Source organism: Pristis pectinata, chromosome 6, assembly GCF_009764475.1.
Source record: "Pristis pectinata isolate sPriPec2 chromosome 6, sPriPec2.1.pri, whole genome shotgun sequence".
Lineage (NCBI taxonomy): Eukaryota > Metazoa > Chordata > Chondrichthyes > Rhinopristiformes > Pristidae > Pristis > Pristis pectinata.
The window spans coordinates 18301515-18320309 of record NC_067410.1 but is presented as its reverse complement, the minus strand read 5'-3'; the positions used below and the strand labels follow the sequence as shown (position 1 = coordinate 18320309).

At 39.0% G+C, this 18795-nt stretch overlaps 1 protein-coding gene across 1 annotated transcript; it reads right to left on the bottom strand.

Moving 5' to 3' along the window:
- Positions 1 to 1199: 1199 nt before the first annotated feature.
- Positions 1200 to 17511, bottom strand: LOC127571489 (5-aminolevulinate synthase, non-specific, mitochondrial-like). The gene is given in 13 exon segments (XM_052017894.1): positions 1200 to 1501; positions 2445 to 2607; positions 3392 to 3660; positions 5892 to 6056; positions 7781 to 7904; positions 7906 to 7935; positions 7937 to 7962; positions 8637 to 8821; positions 9260 to 9482; positions 9596 to 9733; positions 10661 to 10839; positions 11670 to 11888; positions 17365 to 17511. Coding segments are annotated over 12 exon segments (1869 nt in total). The 5' UTR covers positions 11876 to 11888; positions 17365 to 17511; the 3' UTR covers positions 1200 to 1340.
- Positions 17512 to 18795: the final 1284 nt, after the last annotated feature.

Below are 18795 nucleotides of genomic sequence, written 5' to 3'. Positions count from 1 at the left end.
TGTAGGCAAGTTACTAGAGGGGATTCTGAGGGATAAGATAAACAAGATTTGGAAAGACAGGGGTTGATTAGGGATAGTCAGCACAGCTTTGTGCAAGGGAGATCACATCTCATGAATTTGATTGAGTTTTTTGAAGTAGTAACCAATAAAGTTGATGAGGCAGGGCATTAGACAAAGTCTATATGGACTTCAGTAAAGCCTCAGATAAAGTTCCCCATGGTAGGCTGCTTTGGAAATTTAGATCGCACGGGATCCAGCTAGTGCTAGCTAAATGGATACACAATTTGCTTAAATGGTAAGAAACAGAGGGCAAGAGATTTAATAGGAACCTGAGGGGAAACTTTTCAACCCAGAAGGTAGTCATTATATGGAATGAGCTAACAGAGGAAGTGGTTGAGGCAGGTAGATTAACAACATTTAAAAAAGGTACCTGGACAGTCACATAGACAGGAAAGGTTTAGAGGGATATGGGCCAATTGCAGGCAAATTGGACTAAGCTTAGATGGAAATCTTGGTCAGCATGGGCCAGTTGGGCCCAAGGACCTGCTTCCATGCTGTATGATATTCTGAGGTAAGACCCTGTCACTTTCCCAAGAAGTGAGAGAAAAAAATCTAATTCTTCTACAATGACTTTAAATCTGCACTCCATGATTTCTAAACAATCTAAAGGGAATTAACTCCTTCCGATTGTATCTAGGGCCCTTAAATTTTATACAACTCTGTTACATTTCTGCTTAGCCACCTCTTCCAAAGACCATAGCCCCTCGTAGCTTTCATCATTGTAAAATGTTCTAGTCCTACCAACACCTTCATGAATCTCTTCTGCAGCCAGTGGTGCAAGGCCAATGCGAACATCCACCCACACTACCTCAGTAAATCCCAGCAGCATAGTCCTCAAATTTCTCCCTCATGCATTTCAACTAAAAACGCTATACCAATCACCTCAATGACTCCATATGTTAGCAAATTCCACATTCTAATCAATCTTTAGGTACTGAGGTTTCTTCAGGAATTTTTCTTCAATTAGATTTACTAGTCCCTTACCTAATGGTCCATTATTTTGGACTCCCCTTAGTTCACTACCTTGATTCATTATATTTTAAAAAGACCTCCATCAGCAGAGTACTATTTTCCCCCCACCTCTGTTTTCACAACACTGTAAACCAGCATGTGGAAGTAAATCAAGAGAGATGGAAGTATTGGTGTTCTATTTTTTTATTTAGATTTTTGTGTACTATGGAAATATTAAATATGTAGTTAGTTTCTATAAAAACATACAATATATGGTTTGACATTAAATTCTAATACAAGGACAGTCCAGAGAGAGACAGATCCAGATACTAGGCATTCACAGATATCAGGTTACTCATTCCATTGAAGTAGGATCTTTCCCTCTCACTCATCACCTCAAAGTGTAGAGGTCTTCTGCAGAAGTTACATTCAGCTGAGGAATGGGACTTCAACTCCAATCCAACCTCCTTCCATGTAACCAGCAGTTTCTCTGTTAATGAAATAACAGATGGACTAAATCAGACAAAATTCAGAAAGTTGCAATTTGCCATAATTATTCTAAAAGTGAAGCCCAGCTATTTGACATATTCTGATTCCAAAGTCACCCCTATCCCTAGACTAATTTAGAAAAACCATTAAAAAAATCCACTTTGAGGTATCCAAAACCAATACCTTATTGTACAATTGCAAGTATCTCAGAGCAATAAAAACAATTTTTTCAAGTTTTCCTCTGTATTTCCTCATGTAATAGCATCCTAGTACAGTACCATCTCAGAGAGAAGCTTTGTTTTCACATAAAACTCATCACCCGTTTGCTTTTATAATCTATGCCAACAGATAAAACCTAGAATTTATTACTAGTTTCTGCAGTCCTCTTAATCTCTAATGGCATTTAGGGACTGCAGTTCCCTCTGCCTTTCCTTATGACCAACCCTACCTCTCATGAGTATATTTTTTGAAAACTATATATTACATCAAATTTTAATCATAAAGGTACTGGAACTGCTGGCAAGGCCATTGCTTATTGGTTATGTCAGATGCCACAAGTGGGTGACAGCTGCCTTACTGGAAGCAGTTTAATGTGGAGTAATTTGCATGGCCACTTCAGAAGGGGGTTAAGTGTCAGCTACATTGGCGTCACACATTCCAAACAAAGAATAGGGATTTAGTATTACTAAATGCCAATTTTACCCACCTTTCAAAAAATATTCAAAGAAGTGCTCAAACTGCCATACTGTAAATTTGAACTTGAATAATATTTTTACTCTAGACTTTTGACTCATCAGTAACAGAACATTGGTTTAGAGTAGTGCATTTCACACATTTTGTCAATAACCCTTTACAGTTTGCTTTGGACTTTCTTAATTGAACTAGACCTCTTATTTTGGTATGCGTTCGAATTTCACCAGCAGTGATGCAAAAAGTTTACTTACCAACAAAATAATTCATCATCTGAGGGGTGTGATGAGGGGTTGGGGCAATACGCAAGAGCTCCTCACCACGTGCTACTGTGGGGTAGTTGATCGCTTGGACATAAATGTTATACTTAGTTAGCAGTTCATCACAGATCTGAGTGTTTTTAGCAGCATCTGCAACCTAAAGTTGGCAAAAGCAGAACAAAAATCAATGAATGTCTTACTGAAACCTTCAAATCTTAAACCTAGACCCTGTTTTTCCTTAAATATATACTAAGTTAATTTACATTGGTTCACTGATGGCCCTCATCTTTGGCTGCTGTAATCTCTCACCAAGTCCACTAGTAAATTTCTCCTCCTACTATAAATAATTTACCAGCTAATTAGGTGTGAAGTAATTTAGACTTTGCCAATGCAGCTCTAACCTGCCTAAGGTAATTTGGAAAAAATGATCTCACCCACTACCCCAGATTTAGTGTACAAAAAAAAAACTTAATTTGAAAATAGGAAGCAGTCCAGTAAAACCAGGGAATTTTGCATCATTTACTCGAAGAATCAGGGCATGTAGTACACAAGACATTCAATCTGTCGTGTATATGCAGGTTGCTAAAGAGCCACATAGCTGAATGTGCCTCTCTTGGTCTATAATCTTATGCTTATAACAAGTCAAGGCTCATCCACATCCTTCTGAAATGTAACATGATGGTTTTGGCCCCATCACTATTTCAGGGAGTGAGGTCCAGACCACCACTATCCTCTGGGTGTACAGTTTCTCCCCAGTTCTTTCCAGTTGCTTTCATAAATGTGACACAGGAAAGGTTTAGGAAGTTGGGGGCGAGGGGGTGGGTGGGGAGGGAGAGATGGACAAGGGGTGGTAGATGTCCAAGTTGGAGGAAGGAAGATGGTGAAACTTCCCAAAGTAAAAGGAATACAGAGAACATGAACAGACATTAATCAATACCTACTCTGACTGGGATGATATGACTGGGACAGTGAACCACAGGGAAACCAGCATCCAGAAGTAACTGACGCATGTGTTTTACATTGCGTTGGTGCCTGCGGCGCAGTGCTCTTCCTTCTTCGCTTTTCAAGATTTGGACAGACTGCAAAGCACCAGAGAGTAACATTGGCGGAAGTGAGGTAGTGAAGATGAAGCCAGCAGCATATGACCGGACAGTGTCTACAAGGGATGCAGTGCTGGCAATATAGCCTCCAACACAACCAAACGCTTTTCCTGCAACAAAACAAAACATACAATCATTTGCTATCTCATTTAATTAGCAGTATCTCGACAGATAACTAATCAACCCAAGCCCACAGAGTTGGAAAAATAAACAAGAAAATTAGGTGCTTACTGAGCAGTATAAAATAGTTTCAATCCGTTTTGAAATTACAAGTTTAAAAATCACTAATATTTATATCCATAATAACAATGGACACATTTTAAACTCATTGATAACTGGCAAATGCCATATTTAAGTTTCATTTTATATTACAACTTACAGGCCTTAGATGGGCAATTTTGCATTATAATTTAAAATTGACATTAGCTTTTAAGCAAAAGTGAACATTAATTCCCCAATCCATCCACGCATACAATACCCCCATCATTACTTAACAATTACCGCTATTAACTAACCTCATTGACACCACCACAACTATGCTACCGGAAGTTAAGACTGTATTTTTTTGTAACTGGGTAGCACTATTTCCCCAATTTCAAAGTACAAATTGCACAAAAGCCATTTCCCCTCCCCACAAAAGCAGACAACTTCAATGAAAAGTTTACTATGAAGAATAAAAACATGAAAGATAATTCTTACATGCTGCAATTCACATTTACACTGCCGCTAAATAAAATGGCTCGCTAAATAATAGGTCAATTGCGTATTACTACATAATTGCAACCATTAATTTACACATTCTACCATTGTTGACGCTATGTCCAGTTGAGATTTTGATCAATGGTACTATAGTTTGGAAATTGTGAATGCTCAGGCAAACTTAGTACAAGAGCTATGATTAGACTTTTGAGGTAAATAGCTATCTAGGTCAACAAACACATTTTATGAAAGAGCTTTAAAGCAAAGAAAAAGAAAACCAATTCATGAGCTGGAATATAACACTTTGCAAATCTCTATTCAGAACTCCCATTGACAAAAATTGACTAATGCTAAAATATTTTTTAAGGCCACTCCACCTTGCATCAGGTGTGATGTTGCTTTTTGTTGTGGGGGGGGGGGGGGGGGGGGGGGGGTGGAAATGGATAAATTGTAGAGCAAAATAAATAGTTTAAAGGTTCACAACTGCAACAGAAACCACAATTTACAATATTCTATCAATAAAACCCTTTAAGACCAACTTAGTAAGCCAGAGTCCTCAATAGGGTGAAAAGCAAGTTCAAGTGGTTTTACATTGTATCACTAATTCTCCAGATCACCCTACATAAATTTAATACAATTCTGGGTTCATCTTCCCAGGCAAGCAAACTCCAGAAGAGTTAATTTAGATTTCAGCCAGTTGCCAGTCACAAGAGGATCACAGATAAGTGGCGTGGACAAATTACAAAATAAATCTTTAAAACAGACATCATACTTTTGAAGCTATTCAAGGGAATAGGTTCCTGAGAGAGTAGCCTGGTCCTATATAGCATCCAGAGTTTTGAGTATTTAAAGAAGATCCTTAATGAAATATTTCCAGTTAGAAAGCTCTTATAATCCAAATTGAAAGAGTTGTGCAAGATCAGTTGAACTTGGAAGTACGAGCCTTCGAACCAAGACATTCTTTGCCAATGGGGCATTTCTGAACAATAAATGTCCTCCATTTTAGAAACAAACATCCCTGCTGGACAGCAAGTTAGTTTAAAGATGCTGTTCATTAAAGGTTACCAGAGACTGCAGTTACATAAAATCTCTTGCTGTTTGAATAATTAGCAGAATTACAAAAGGCCAATGGAAACCCCACTTTGTGGAACAAAATTCAGAGCTGGAGTGCTGAAATCTAAACACCAATGTTACTTTCAGTTGCAGAAAAGAGATCTTGAGAAAATACTCTTCTTTCTTGTCCCCATTTTCATCCACTTTCATTAGATACATTCAACTCTCCATCTTTATTTTACTTCCCATCTCCTGCATATAAACATTTCCTTAAAGTTTAAAATGCTTGCTTTAACTGCTTTCATCCTTCTATCATTTATCTAGTGAAGGCAACACTGGCAACTCAGTTGCAACACACAAAAGGATATCTAAGTTAGTGATCTATTGTGCTTTTTCTGCATCATTGATAAGGAGCAATTAATGATATACTAAAGAACTTTGAGTTTGATTATAATAGGCATCCATAGTTTTAAAGAACAATGTATAGTTGCAATTTTATCTCATAGATCAGACTTTCATTATAACCTCGTCCTTAACAAAAGAACATGCACCAAACTTGTAATAAAATTTCTGCTTATGGCCAGCTTACCTAGTGTTCCAGATATTATAATCCATTTATGCATGATTCCATCCTGATCTCCTATCCCTCCACCATGAGAACCATACAGGCCAACAGCATGGACTTCATCAACAAAAGTTATTGCACCATATTCATGTGCTACATCACACATCTCCTCCAAAGGACAGACTGCACCTAAGACAATGAATTTGAACAGTTGAGAAATTTACTACTAATCCATAAATTAAAAATATTCAACTGCGCAGTTGATACTTTGTACAAGAAACAGAAGAAGTTCTTTAAAATTAACAATTTAAGAATCAAATTCAGGAATCCAAGCAGTAAAACCAGTTGCACAGGTTTGGTAACTACTGCAGCTGGTTATGCAGCATTTTTTTAAGTAAAATCTAAAGCTGAAGGAAGAAAATGCATTTATTTCATGATTCATTTCAAGGGAATTTTAGGGTTGCCACCCCCTAGAACATTTCTTCGTAAACACAATTTAGAATGGATCCTTTAGGCTCCCCCCAATTCTCAGCTTTTGAATGTTCTCCATGACAGTGGGTTTCCCTTGGGTGTACTAGTTTCTTTCCATATCGCAAAGGCACACTGGTTGATAGGTCAATCGATTGCTGTAAACTACCTGTAGTGTAGGTGGATGGTAAGAGAATCAGAGGGGAGTTAATAAGAATGAGAGAGAATAGGTTACAGGGAAATAAGCAGGTAAATGGGACAATCGAGAGCTGTCCTGGACTCTATGGTCAGAATGGCCTCTCATTCTGAAGAGTATGATAATGATGAGTCAGAGTACAGGAAGGAGGTAGAGGGCTTTGTGACGTGGTGTCATGGAAACAACCTTTCCCTCAATGTCAGCAAAATTGACCTGTACGAATGGTATGCAAGACAAGTTTTTCACTGTACCTCAGTACAAGTGACAATAATAAACCAATAAACATTCCATAGAACAATACAGGCCCGTCGGCCCACCATGTTGTGCTGACCTTTGAACCATGCCTAAGACTATCTAACCCCTTCCTCCTACATATCCCCCTACTTTAAATTCCTCCATATGCTTATCTAACATTCTCTTGAACTTCACCAACGTATCTGCCTCCACCACTACTCTAGGCAGCGCATTCCATGCACCCACCACTCTCTGGGTGAAAGACCTTCCTCTGATATCTCCCTTGAACTTCCTACCCATTACTTTAAAGCCATGCCCTCTTGTATTGAGCATTGGTGCCCTGGAAAAGAGGTGCTGGCTGTCTACTCTATTCTTCTTCATATTCTGTATACCTCTATCAAGTCTCTGCTCATCCTCCTTCTCTCCAAAGAGAGAAGCCCTAGCTCCCTTAGTCTCTCCTCATAATCCATACTCTCCAATCCAGGCAGCATCCTGGTAAATCTCCTCTGCACCCTTTCCAGCACTTCCACATCCTTCCTATAATGAGGCGACCAGAACTGGACACAGTACTCTAAGTGTGGTCTAACCAGAGTTTTGTAGAGCTGCATCATTACCTCATGGCTCTTAAACTCAATCCCACTATTTATGAAAGCCAACATCCCATAAGCCTTCTTAACTACCCTATCTACCTGTGAGGCAACTTTCAGGGATCTGTGGCTATGAACCCCCAGGTCCCTCTGCTCCTCCACACTACCCAGTATCCTGCCATTACAAGGTTTGTCCTTCCAAAGTGCATCACCTCACACTTCTCCGGATTGAACTCCATCTGCCACTTCTCAGCCCAGCTCTGCATCCTATCAATATCCCTCTGCAAGGATACAGGCATCCACACTATCCACAACACCACCGACCTTTGTGTCATCTGCAAACTTGCTAACCCACCCTTCTACCCCCTCATCCAAGTCATTCATTCAACAAAATTACATTATATTCGAATTTGAAATGCTTTACATACCATCCATTGAATGACTGTTTCAAAAGCTACAATTTTTGGGGTGGCTGGGTTTTGACTTCTTCAACAGTTCCCGCAGATGGTTTAACATCATTGTGACGAATATAAACTTTGGAGCTCTACTGTTTCCGGATTCCTTGAATCATGGAGGCATGGTTTTCCGGCATCAGAGTAGATTTCACATCCTAGCCATATTAAAAAGCAAAGAGCTCAGAACCAGAATTTGAACCATTAGGAAATTAACAATATTTTAGAGATCACTTCAACAAAACATGTAGTGTAAATCTAGAGAAATTATCCTGTACAATTTGCAAAAGGTGATATTTTGTATTAGTGCAAATAGTAAAAACTTTTATAAAACTCTGAAATGGGAAATCACTTGCACTCCCTTCCTAAAGTATAGGAGGTTTCTGCTTCTCTTAATAATAGTCAGCATCCACGGGGCCATCTTTGATTATCTTCCCAGAGGACTGTTATTAAGTATAGACAGGAATTGGATATTAAAACAAAAAAAGGCATCAAAACAGAAGCAGCCTCCGTTCTCACCACTAATGCGTACATCCAGCATAGTTATACTGGGTAGCAGAGATTCTGGGCTACTTTTGTCCAGCCAAATTGAAGCCCAGCTATTGTAGACAACAAATAGTGAAATACTCATGTGTAGTCACAGAAATGCAAACAAAAAACACCCTGACATAAATTTAGGAAATGGGAACACATTCAGAGATTTGGGAAGAGCATGATCAGAGATGAAGTAGTGGTTCAAACAGATAGTGAGATAGACGGATATTTTTGGCTAAAAACGTTCCAGATTTGATATTATCTGCAACAAATTATATATGATATACCCGATTCATACCTGGGAGCATTTTGGCCAACGTAAAGAGGGTAGAATCATTTGCTACAAAGCATGATGAAAACAGCAGTGCTGCATCTTTGCCATGGAGATCAGCTAATTCAGCTTCCAAATCAACATGAAACTTGCTTGTTCCAGAAATGTTTCTGGTTCCACCAGCTCCAGCACCATGGCACCGAAGGGTATCCCTAACAAACAAAATGAGATGGTAAATAAGAAGTTTAAAGCAGGAAATGAGACAGATCATAATCATGCATGTTATTAGCATTTCTAATGATATTTTGTGTATTTGACATCCAGTTTTTCTTATTTGCTTCCATATATAGAAATGACAGATGCCATGGCAAGGATCCATACAAAATTAAGCCGTAATCAAAATACTAGCTCCTCCTGACATGTACATCAGCTTGGTACAAATTTCTGGGGCAAAAATCACTAAACTGATGGTGAATTTGATTACTTAAGTTACAAAATTATGAGTACAACAGGCATCAAATCGCTCAAAATTCATTTTAAATTAAATCAATCCAAGAGTGAAACTGATACACAAAATTTATAAAACATTTAGATAGACATTATATCTTAAATAGCTTGATTTTAGATACAAGTAAAATTCAGAAACTCACATTATAGACCCTACAACACGTGAATGGCGGCTCATTCCAAGGTAATCATTGCTGCACCAAACAAAAACCTCTTTCTTGACACTCACAGAATCCGAGTAGTCATCTGCCATGGGAAATACATCAGCACGACGATTCACAGTTTTGAAAACACGGTAAGTGTGATCTGTTTTCTTTTCATCAATCTTCTTTTCAAAAAATCCATCATATTTGAAAGCTGGAACTGCTACAGAAGTACAAGAGGAAGTTCTTACAGGTTAGAAATAAATCCAACAAGGAACTTAAGTGCAAGCTGAAAAAGGTTGCTGTTACCCATTGCCACCCTTTGTTTGCACTCACATTTTGGCATATTGTCCTGAATGAGATGAGAAACGGAAGGCTTTTGCTTCACCACCCCATGCAGATTTTTCAACAGGCCATCTTTATCACATCCATCTGCCTTTTTGAAGCTGTCAGCTGTTGGATTAACAGATAACTCTGCAGAAGATGAAAAGTTATCTTATTAAAAGACATGTTAGGTGAATAAAATATAAAGTTAACCATGAAACAAAATAGCTATTTCAGTAGCTTCAAGCAAACAGTACAGGCAACCCGTGTTATGGAGGGTTTGCTTTCCTGGAAAACTGTCCATATTGCAATTTTCTGAAATGTGAACCCCTTTTCTATTGAATCCCACATTGTGGGCAGAGATGCATTCCTACAGGATTTTTTTTCCACATATTTAGCTATTTTATCAGAGATGACAAAGTAACCCACTACCATTACTTAACAGATTCAAGGGATGGACATAGCGCATAAAAATTGACCAAATTTGTCTTTTTTATTTTTTGGACACTTAACACTGTTTGACAATAATATGAATATGACATCACCACATCAATTGGATCGGCAGTCACAGCAGAGTCCTCCTTTGCTATGCCCTCTCCAGTCCAAAGACACAAAGAGACATCTGAGTGCAGCAATGCTGCGCTCATCTGCAAGGCAGTTTCTCTGATGAGCAAGGCTCATGGTTTAGGAAAGGGTTTCAGAAGTGGGGATTACAGGCAAAGGAATGGGATTCAAGAATCGGCATACATGGTAGAATGGATTTCAGGGGGATAATGGGTTAAAGTGTGGTGACTTAATGTAAGTGGAGTAAAGGCCAAGGGATTACTTTAAGGAGCTGGCCATTGATACTGCAGCTCCCCACAATGCAGCACATATCAGTCCCATATTAAGAAGTGGGACTTTGCTGTGTAAATTGGCAGGAGCATCCATTTAACTTTAGTACTTGAAAGAATTTAAGTGGTATGAAGCACTCAGGAGGATCCTGTTGGGTAGATGGCATGACACTGCTGCTTCTAGCAAGCTCTGATTAAAAACAAATCAAAAAAAGTTATTAAAAACCAAGAGAGATAATTTTACCTTTTCTCATTGTGTGCATCTGTTGCACATCCTCGGAAAGTTCCACACTGGCTTTGCGAACAACAGTACTCTTGCCATGGCTCATCTCAGCAGCAAGGAATGGACATTTAGAAGCAGTAGCCTGTCCAGCACTGGGGACTGGGTGCCCTGGAGGAAGCGGGATCCTGGGGCACTTGGAGCTGGTGTCAAACCAGTAGTTTCTGTAATAAATTATGAAATTTTTTGAAATGAAAGTTCAGAACTAACAATGAAAAAGCTTTAAATATTTAAACTTTGCTTGTAAGCCCAAAAACTTTAATAAATAATCTAACAAAGTACTTCCTAGCTGAATTTGTTAAGTAAATTAGTTTGCAGCCAAACTAATTTTGCAAACCCAATGACACGTCATTGTGCCAAATGTGGAACACAAAACAGCAACCCCTGAAAAATTGCATCAGTATTACATTTTCTGCATATGCTGCCCAAAAATTAATTTAATGAGCTGCCTATCAAATCCAAAATCTACATAACTCAAAGTAGTTCAAAGTGGACTTGAATCCTATCCAGATATCTCACAGGAATCATAGTTTTGCACAACGTTAATATAGTCATGGTGGAGGGAAGTCCAAAAGTGGAAAATGTTTTGTCTTTTAGAATTTAAAGCAGTCACAGTTCAATGCAGTCTATTGGGCATGTTTATACAGCTGAGAGAAGGGTGTCAAAAAGCCTGCACATTACATTAGCTTGGGACTGAAGGAAAAAGTCAAAGAAACTTTTGTGTTAACTTATTGAATGAAGTGTTTAAAATCAATAGATTGCAGAATATCATTTTTCTTTGTTATTTTCAATTTACCCCATTTCATTCCCCAGAAGTCTACTTTGCCCAAGTATTTAATAAATCTCCTAAAAAAAATTTAAATTTTATAGGTCAGGAGGAACTATTTTTGTTCCATTTTACTATCTTATTCATTTCTGACTTTCTATAGTTATAATATTTCTAATTACTTAACCCTTCCTACTTAAATAACACTTACTCTCATTCACTGGTGTGGTTTCTTTGGTCTGTTGACAGTGAGCAGCAGAGGTTGCTACAGTACGCACTTCAGGCTTGGCTCCTGCCTTCATCATCATAACAGGGCAATGCTGTGCATAATAGATCAGTGACTTGCCAGCTTTTTGAAGAAAAGTCTGAGATACACGTGAAAGGAATGGGCAACGACGAACAACAGCCTCCATTGTAGTCCTTAACCTACAGGGAGAAAGAAAATTGCTTAGATTGAACTCTTATATTCAAATGAAATGACAATCAACTGGTCATACAGATGGGAAAAAGTTCCACAGTTGCAACACTTCCCTGCCTCACATACATTTTCAGCAATTTGCGTCACAAAACAGTTTAATGTCTAAACATGCAAGGGTAGTTTATACCATTAGATTCACTCTTCCAGTATGTTATGACCCAATGCAAACCTGAATTGCCTCACTTCAATCAACTCCAGTAGAGAGAAGCATGAACTTTTATACACAACCAAAGAACATTAGAGCACAAAGGTTGTGTGTTTTGTACACAAATGAGAACAAAGATAGGCAGAAATTAAACCAGTGTTGACATCCATGATGTAAATATACCTTGGACTTCAATACAGATGTATAAAAAGCTGGCACGAACAAGGCCATCAGTATAGATTACAAAACTTCAGCCTTCATTAAAAGATTACTAAACACAAGATAATTGATAATGAAACAGGCATCATCTTCAGCACCATTTCAACTGCAGGGGAAGGGAACAAAAAACAAACTTATGAACAGCAAGTCTGGGATGAGTACCAACATGCTCAAATGAGGTAAAAAATTCACTCGAGTAATAACCAGGGTGGTTTGAAATTGTGCCTACCCAAAAATCCTCATGCCCTATTAACCAAAGACTCCAGAAGCCCTGTTGCTCCAACAAATAGGTTGCGTGAACCAGAAAAAACTAAAAGACTCCCTCCCCTACCATATTTAAATATAGATTTTCATCCATTAACATACAACCATTAATGTTCAGTAATGAAGTGTCCTGCAACATATTATATTTGACAAATGTTTTCTGAAATAAAAATGCACTGATTCTGAAAATACTATTTCTGAAATTAATAATACTATTTCCTCAAACAAAACAGAAACCTAACTTCTGTAAAGAGTGGCACTTCATGTATATCTACTAATCTGTTTAAAAAATGCCATCAAGTTGATGCCTTGTTAGCAAAGTTCTGTACACGTCCCACAATCATCCATTTAATACAAAAGTATTAAATTCAAGCTCAGGCAGTTTAAGAGAAAACTCGTCTCAGCATACAATAGTCTATCTTTTCTGTTTACATCTCCAAGCAGGGAAAAAAAACATTTTTTGGCAGTATGTCTTCACGCGAACAAAGATGCCAGAAATTTAGATCTTAAAGTGAACTAAAATCATCATGCAAGGAAATTAGGTTTTTTTTATATTACCTGGGCACTTTACATTATTCACAAGCCAAAACTTGCAAAGCAATTCAATACTACCGAGAGATTTGAAAAGTAAACTCACTTAAACAAAGTGTTCCACTGGTATTTCAGATACCGAACACCAAATCCACATTTGAAAAGGCTCATGTTTATTGTACTCTGAAAGACCTTCTCACAAAAACAAAACACAAAAGCTTTAAACTCGGGTATACTAACTCACATCTGAAATGGCTACCGTCCACTGTTTCCAAACAAGGGTTTGGAATTAGACAGCTGGCTCTGACATCGTTGTCATCTCTTCATAGAATGAAACAATGGTGCACAGAGGTTTTGCCAAGGCTTCTGCTACATAAGAAAAATTAGACTGCCTTAAAAAAATGTTTCCTCCATGAATTGACGGGAAAACATTGACTAATTTTACAACTAAACTTTGATAAATCTTTTTCCAGTTATTAAATTTAAACTTTGTTTTATTTAGACAGGATTTCCTAACAGTTTTGTTACTATATGGAATATACAAAACTAAAAGGGAAATCAGTCTCTAGTTCCTTTTGTACCTCTTTGCCACTGATTTTGCTTTGAACTAGTTGCTACGTGAATCAGATAATCCCTGTGCTGCACAGTAGAGGTAAAATTAAAATACACAATTGTTATAATTGAGAAATATGATCTCACAGAAGTTGCATAAGAAATTGTACAACAAAAATCAATTTAGAAAGTAATAAAATATGCTCAGGAGAACTTGACTACATACAGCTTCAAAAAAAATGGCAATTTGATTAGTGCTATCATAAAAACAGACATTGGTTAATTACCTTATACATGAAACCAATAACTATGGCACAAGGCTTTAGGAATAAACGCAAATCAATTGTTAGGTATATTAAGTGAACCATATTTTGTACAAAAAAAAGGGAAATCAACTTATGATAGACAAGGTTGGATCATTACCTCCAAACAAGGAAAAAGCCATTTAGAGAGGAAAAAAAAAAATCAAATTAGTCAGAACATTGGGATCTAGAAGGGTTAAAGTAAAAGGACAGATAGTTTTAACTGGTTTTGCCTTCCAAATACAGAAGATGAAGGCATGATCACATAAGAAAAAGGACTTAATAGGAACATACATTTTAGGGTAAGATATGGTGTGGGGGGGAAAACCAAGAACAAGGACCAGAATCTTATAATGGAGCTAGGCATCCATACAGATCATTCCATACATAAGTACATCGAAGTAGTACAAAGGGAAAAGCAATAACAGAATACAGAATATAGTGTTACTGTTATAGAGAAAATGCAGTGCAGGTAGACACATAAGGTGCAAGGGCCGCAATGAGGTAGACTGAGAGATCAAGAGTTCATCTTTATTGTACAAGATGTCTGTTCAAGAGTCTTATAACAGCAGGATAGAGCTGTCCTTGAACCTGGTGGTGCGTGTTCTCAAGCATTTGCATCTTCTGCCCCATGGGAGAGGAGAGAACAGAAAAGTGGCCAAGGTGGGAGGAGGCCTTAATTATGCTGGCTGCTTTCCCAAAGCAGCAGGAAGTGTAGACAGAGTCAGTAAAGGGACGGTCAGTTTCCCAAAAGACTGAGCTGCGTTCACAACTCTCCAATATCTTGCAGTCTTGGGCAGAGTAGTTGCCATACCAAGCCGTGATGCGTCTGGATAGGATGCTTTCTATGGTGCATCTGTAAAAATTGGTGAGGGTCATCAGTGACATGCCAAATTTCCTTAGCCTTCTGAGGAGGTACAGGTGCTGATGTGCTTTCTTGGCCATTGTGTTTACATGGCTAGACCAGGACAAATTGTTGTTGATATTTACACCTAGGAATCAGAGGCTCGCAGCCATCTCCACCCAAGCACTGTTGATACAGACAGGGCATGCACTCCACCCCCGCTTCCTGAAGTCAATGACCAGCTCTTGTTTTGATGGAGATGGTGTTGTAAAGTAAATCAAAGGAATGCCACCCAAAAACTTTAATTAATTAAAGTAATAACTCTAAATTTAGATTTGCTGTTGTTGATTTTGCGATCACACCAAGTCTCAGAATTTATTAATGTTCACTGAAGTTACATCAGGCATGGGCGTTGTTATGCTTGCTTAGAACAAATTAATATTTGTAATATTAAAATCATAGGGCAAAAGTGAATTTGATCAGGGTCCAGTAGGTTGTATTTGTCAACCCAATAGTTCTCATAGGCTACGCTTAGTGCATGTAGCACTTTTTGTAATAAACCAATACAAAACAGAAACAATATTCAATACTTCAAAAATACAATAACTTCAATCTCCTGACAAAAGTCAAGGTTCCATAAAACACTTGCAAGTCATGTGAAACTTTTTTTTTAAGGATTAACATGACTTTTTACACAATTCTGTACATTATATCGTTGGTTGAAACAACTTCTTCAGTCATCACAATTACCAAGCTAACAAATTTTCTAGGCTTGCTTACCAAGACTGGATTGCCAATTTAAAATGAAACTAAATTAATCAACCTATAGCAAGATTTACCCAAAGTCCCTTAAGAACAGCTGCAGCCCTAATCACCTACAAATGTTAACACAAGAATGTTCATTTTTTTTTTAAATCCACAAATTTGGAAAACAACAGCAAACTCAGAGAAAATGCACTCAAGCTAGGAACTTTAAAATCAGAAAGATAGCCAAAACACAAAAAAGTGGTTTCTGGGTATTTTGGGGTTTCTTTATTTGACATTCTTCTTTGCCATTGCCCACTTAAGCCCAAAAATCTAATCTTACAAAATTGTTTCATATACTATTCAGAATATTTACAAAATGCAAGGAGGGCATGTCAGAAATATAAAGATACTCTAAACAAAAACTGCAGAAATGTATACTCCCAACAGGATGTATACTACAAACAATTGCCAGGCATCTGGAAAATTTGCGTTGTGCAACTGGAGGAAACAAAAATGATTAACGTACTCTAAGGAGGGGCAAATTACAGGAAGTTGGAATATGAAGAATTCTGGACTGTCCTCCTGGAGGGGCTTTTCAGAACTGTTTCAACATAACTTCAAATAAATGTTAAAACTGTTTGAAAAGCAGAATAACCAAGAATTACCCATTTCATAACTGAAATAGTTAGAGACCCAGGAGCAGGAATGAACCTTTAAACCAACAAAAAAAAAATCAATGCACTTTTGGCAAGTAGTCATTTATCAGGGGCTGGGGCTGATGCTTAGTGAAGGCAACTGTATTCCAGTAAAGGCATTTCACCTGTAATGCATTGAGACAGTAGTCAGACTTCTCTAAACATCCCATTTTAAAAGTATACCGCAACAGCGTAGATAGAAAGCTCACTGCAATCTAATATGTTCAACCAGGTTACTACTTATTCCAATACAAATACCTCTCAGATCTATTATTGCTTAAATTAGTCCTGACTAGTCAGTGTAAAAAAAAATCAACAGGTTGTAGAGACTGTTGCATTCATCCAAATAATAAATTCAACTGCTTGCAAGGACAATATGGAATATACAAAGAGTAGTTTTGTTTTAAAGAATATTCTTTTAAAATAATTTTCTGTAGAAATATCAGAAAATATATTGTGAACAGGTTACCCAGTCACAATAGAGGGGAACACAGTTAATAATCCATGTCAAGACTTTTCCTCCCGAACGTTTCTGGACTGAATATTTTTTTCTTCAGATGTTGGCTGATCCTTTGAGGATTTCCAACATTGCTAAATCACAATCTTTGGTCATCTCAAAGCACTTTTTGAGTGTGGAAGCTCTGTTGCAACAGGCCAAATGCTCACATCAGATTGCTGTTGGTAGGAAACTGCTAATTACCCAGATATTGCGGACATTATTTGTTAAAAGTAGGGTTTCTCCACCGAACTGTCACTGGTGTAATGATAGGGCGTAAGGTACAATACTTGTGTTTTGAAGAGGAAGGAATGACGTGAGAGGGTCCATGACATTCCGGTTCAGGAATGCTTCTCTAAACTTTGTAGGGAGAACCACACACACAATGCAGCGTTACAGACCTCCGAGCCCCACAGCCCAGCCCGCAATCAGATGCAACCCGAATGCTGCCCGACGGCCGGCAGCCTCAGCCCCAGCCCTTGGGTCAACCAGCTGATGTCACCGGGGGACCGAGGCCGCCGACGGTGCGGCCCAACCCGACCCGAGTAACCGGCGCCAAGAACCGACACAGAACACGGCTTAGAAAGAGAGTTGGCGGCGGCGTCGCCCGCCGCTGGGGCTCCCCTTACCCGACGTCGGCGCTGGTGGCGGGGTGGTAGGTTACCGGGCGCTCGCCTCTCGCTGTGCCGGCCGGGCAGGGGGAAGGGAGGGACGGACACCTCCTCGTTGCCCTGCACTGAGGACGAACTGGAGCGACGCAACGCGTCCTCGCCGCTTATCACCGTCCGGCCGGCCGCCAACCATCGCGAGATCTCGCCCAGTGCCTGCCCCCCCCCACCCCCGCTCTCCCTGACATCACGAGACCCCGCCCATCTCCCCCAACCTCCACGCGCACCTTTGACGTCACAAGGCCCGCTCCCATTCCACTTCGTGCGCTGCGGAGCTCCTGCTCAGTGGCCCTCCCTTGCGGGCGTTACTGTAACTGCAGCAACTGGCTAAACAAAGGTCTGTGTCTGCAACACAAAACTAGACAAAAGCATTCTTCTCTTTTACCCCACTCTTTCCCCCCCCCCAAAGAAAAAGTAATTGCAATAAAGATTATAAAACATAAAAGAAACTTACAAAGCTTTAATAAACTTTTATTGCTGCTACTTACTAGGCAAACCAATGGACAAAAAGGGCCCAGGCACGTCAGGGTGGTCTAATTCCAGGGAAGAATGCAGAAGAAACTGCAGCCAAGAGTGCCTGTGTCCCTCTAAACACACAACAATAAAGGATGGAACGCTAGAGAAATGTTTGGGTTTTTATCTATTCCTGCCAGGAAATAATTCAACATCTGATTCCCAGAATGATTTACAAAGATAATGGTGCATTCAGCTTATCCATTCCAGAACTTAACATAAACTTTTATGATGTTTTGTTTAAACATAATTTTGGCATTGTGCCTTCACCAGTAAAGCCAGCATTTTCTGTTCTTCTGCTGAAGGATCTTTGAGCTAAAATGTTCAGTTTCTCTTTCCAGAAATGCTGCCTGACCAACTGAGTGTTTTTAGATTTTCAGCAGTGATTTTTGATTTTCATTTATTGTTCTTCCCTAGTTACCTCTGAGGGAGTGGTGGTGAGGCACCTTCTTGAACTACAGCAGTCCTACTGCTAAAGGTACTCAATGGAGGTACTTCTGTTGAAGGCAACGATGCTGGCCAAAGGAATACACAGATTTTGACCTAGAATCAAAGGAATGGCAATATGTTTCCAAGTCAGGATGGTGTGGATCTCAGAGGGGAACCTACTTCTATGTGTGCAAAACCTTGCCTTCTTAGCAGTAGAGGTTGTGGGTTTGGGAGATAATAGCACTGCACCCACTGTGCCAGTAATAGAGGGAATGAACATAGAACATTACAGCACAGGAACAGGCCCTTCGTTCCACAATGTTGTGCCAAATTAATCAAATACCCAACTAAGCTAATATCTTCTGCCTACACAAATGTCCATATACTTCCACTTACCACACATTCATGTGCCTGTCTACGAGCCTCTTGAACACCCCTGTTGAATTTGCC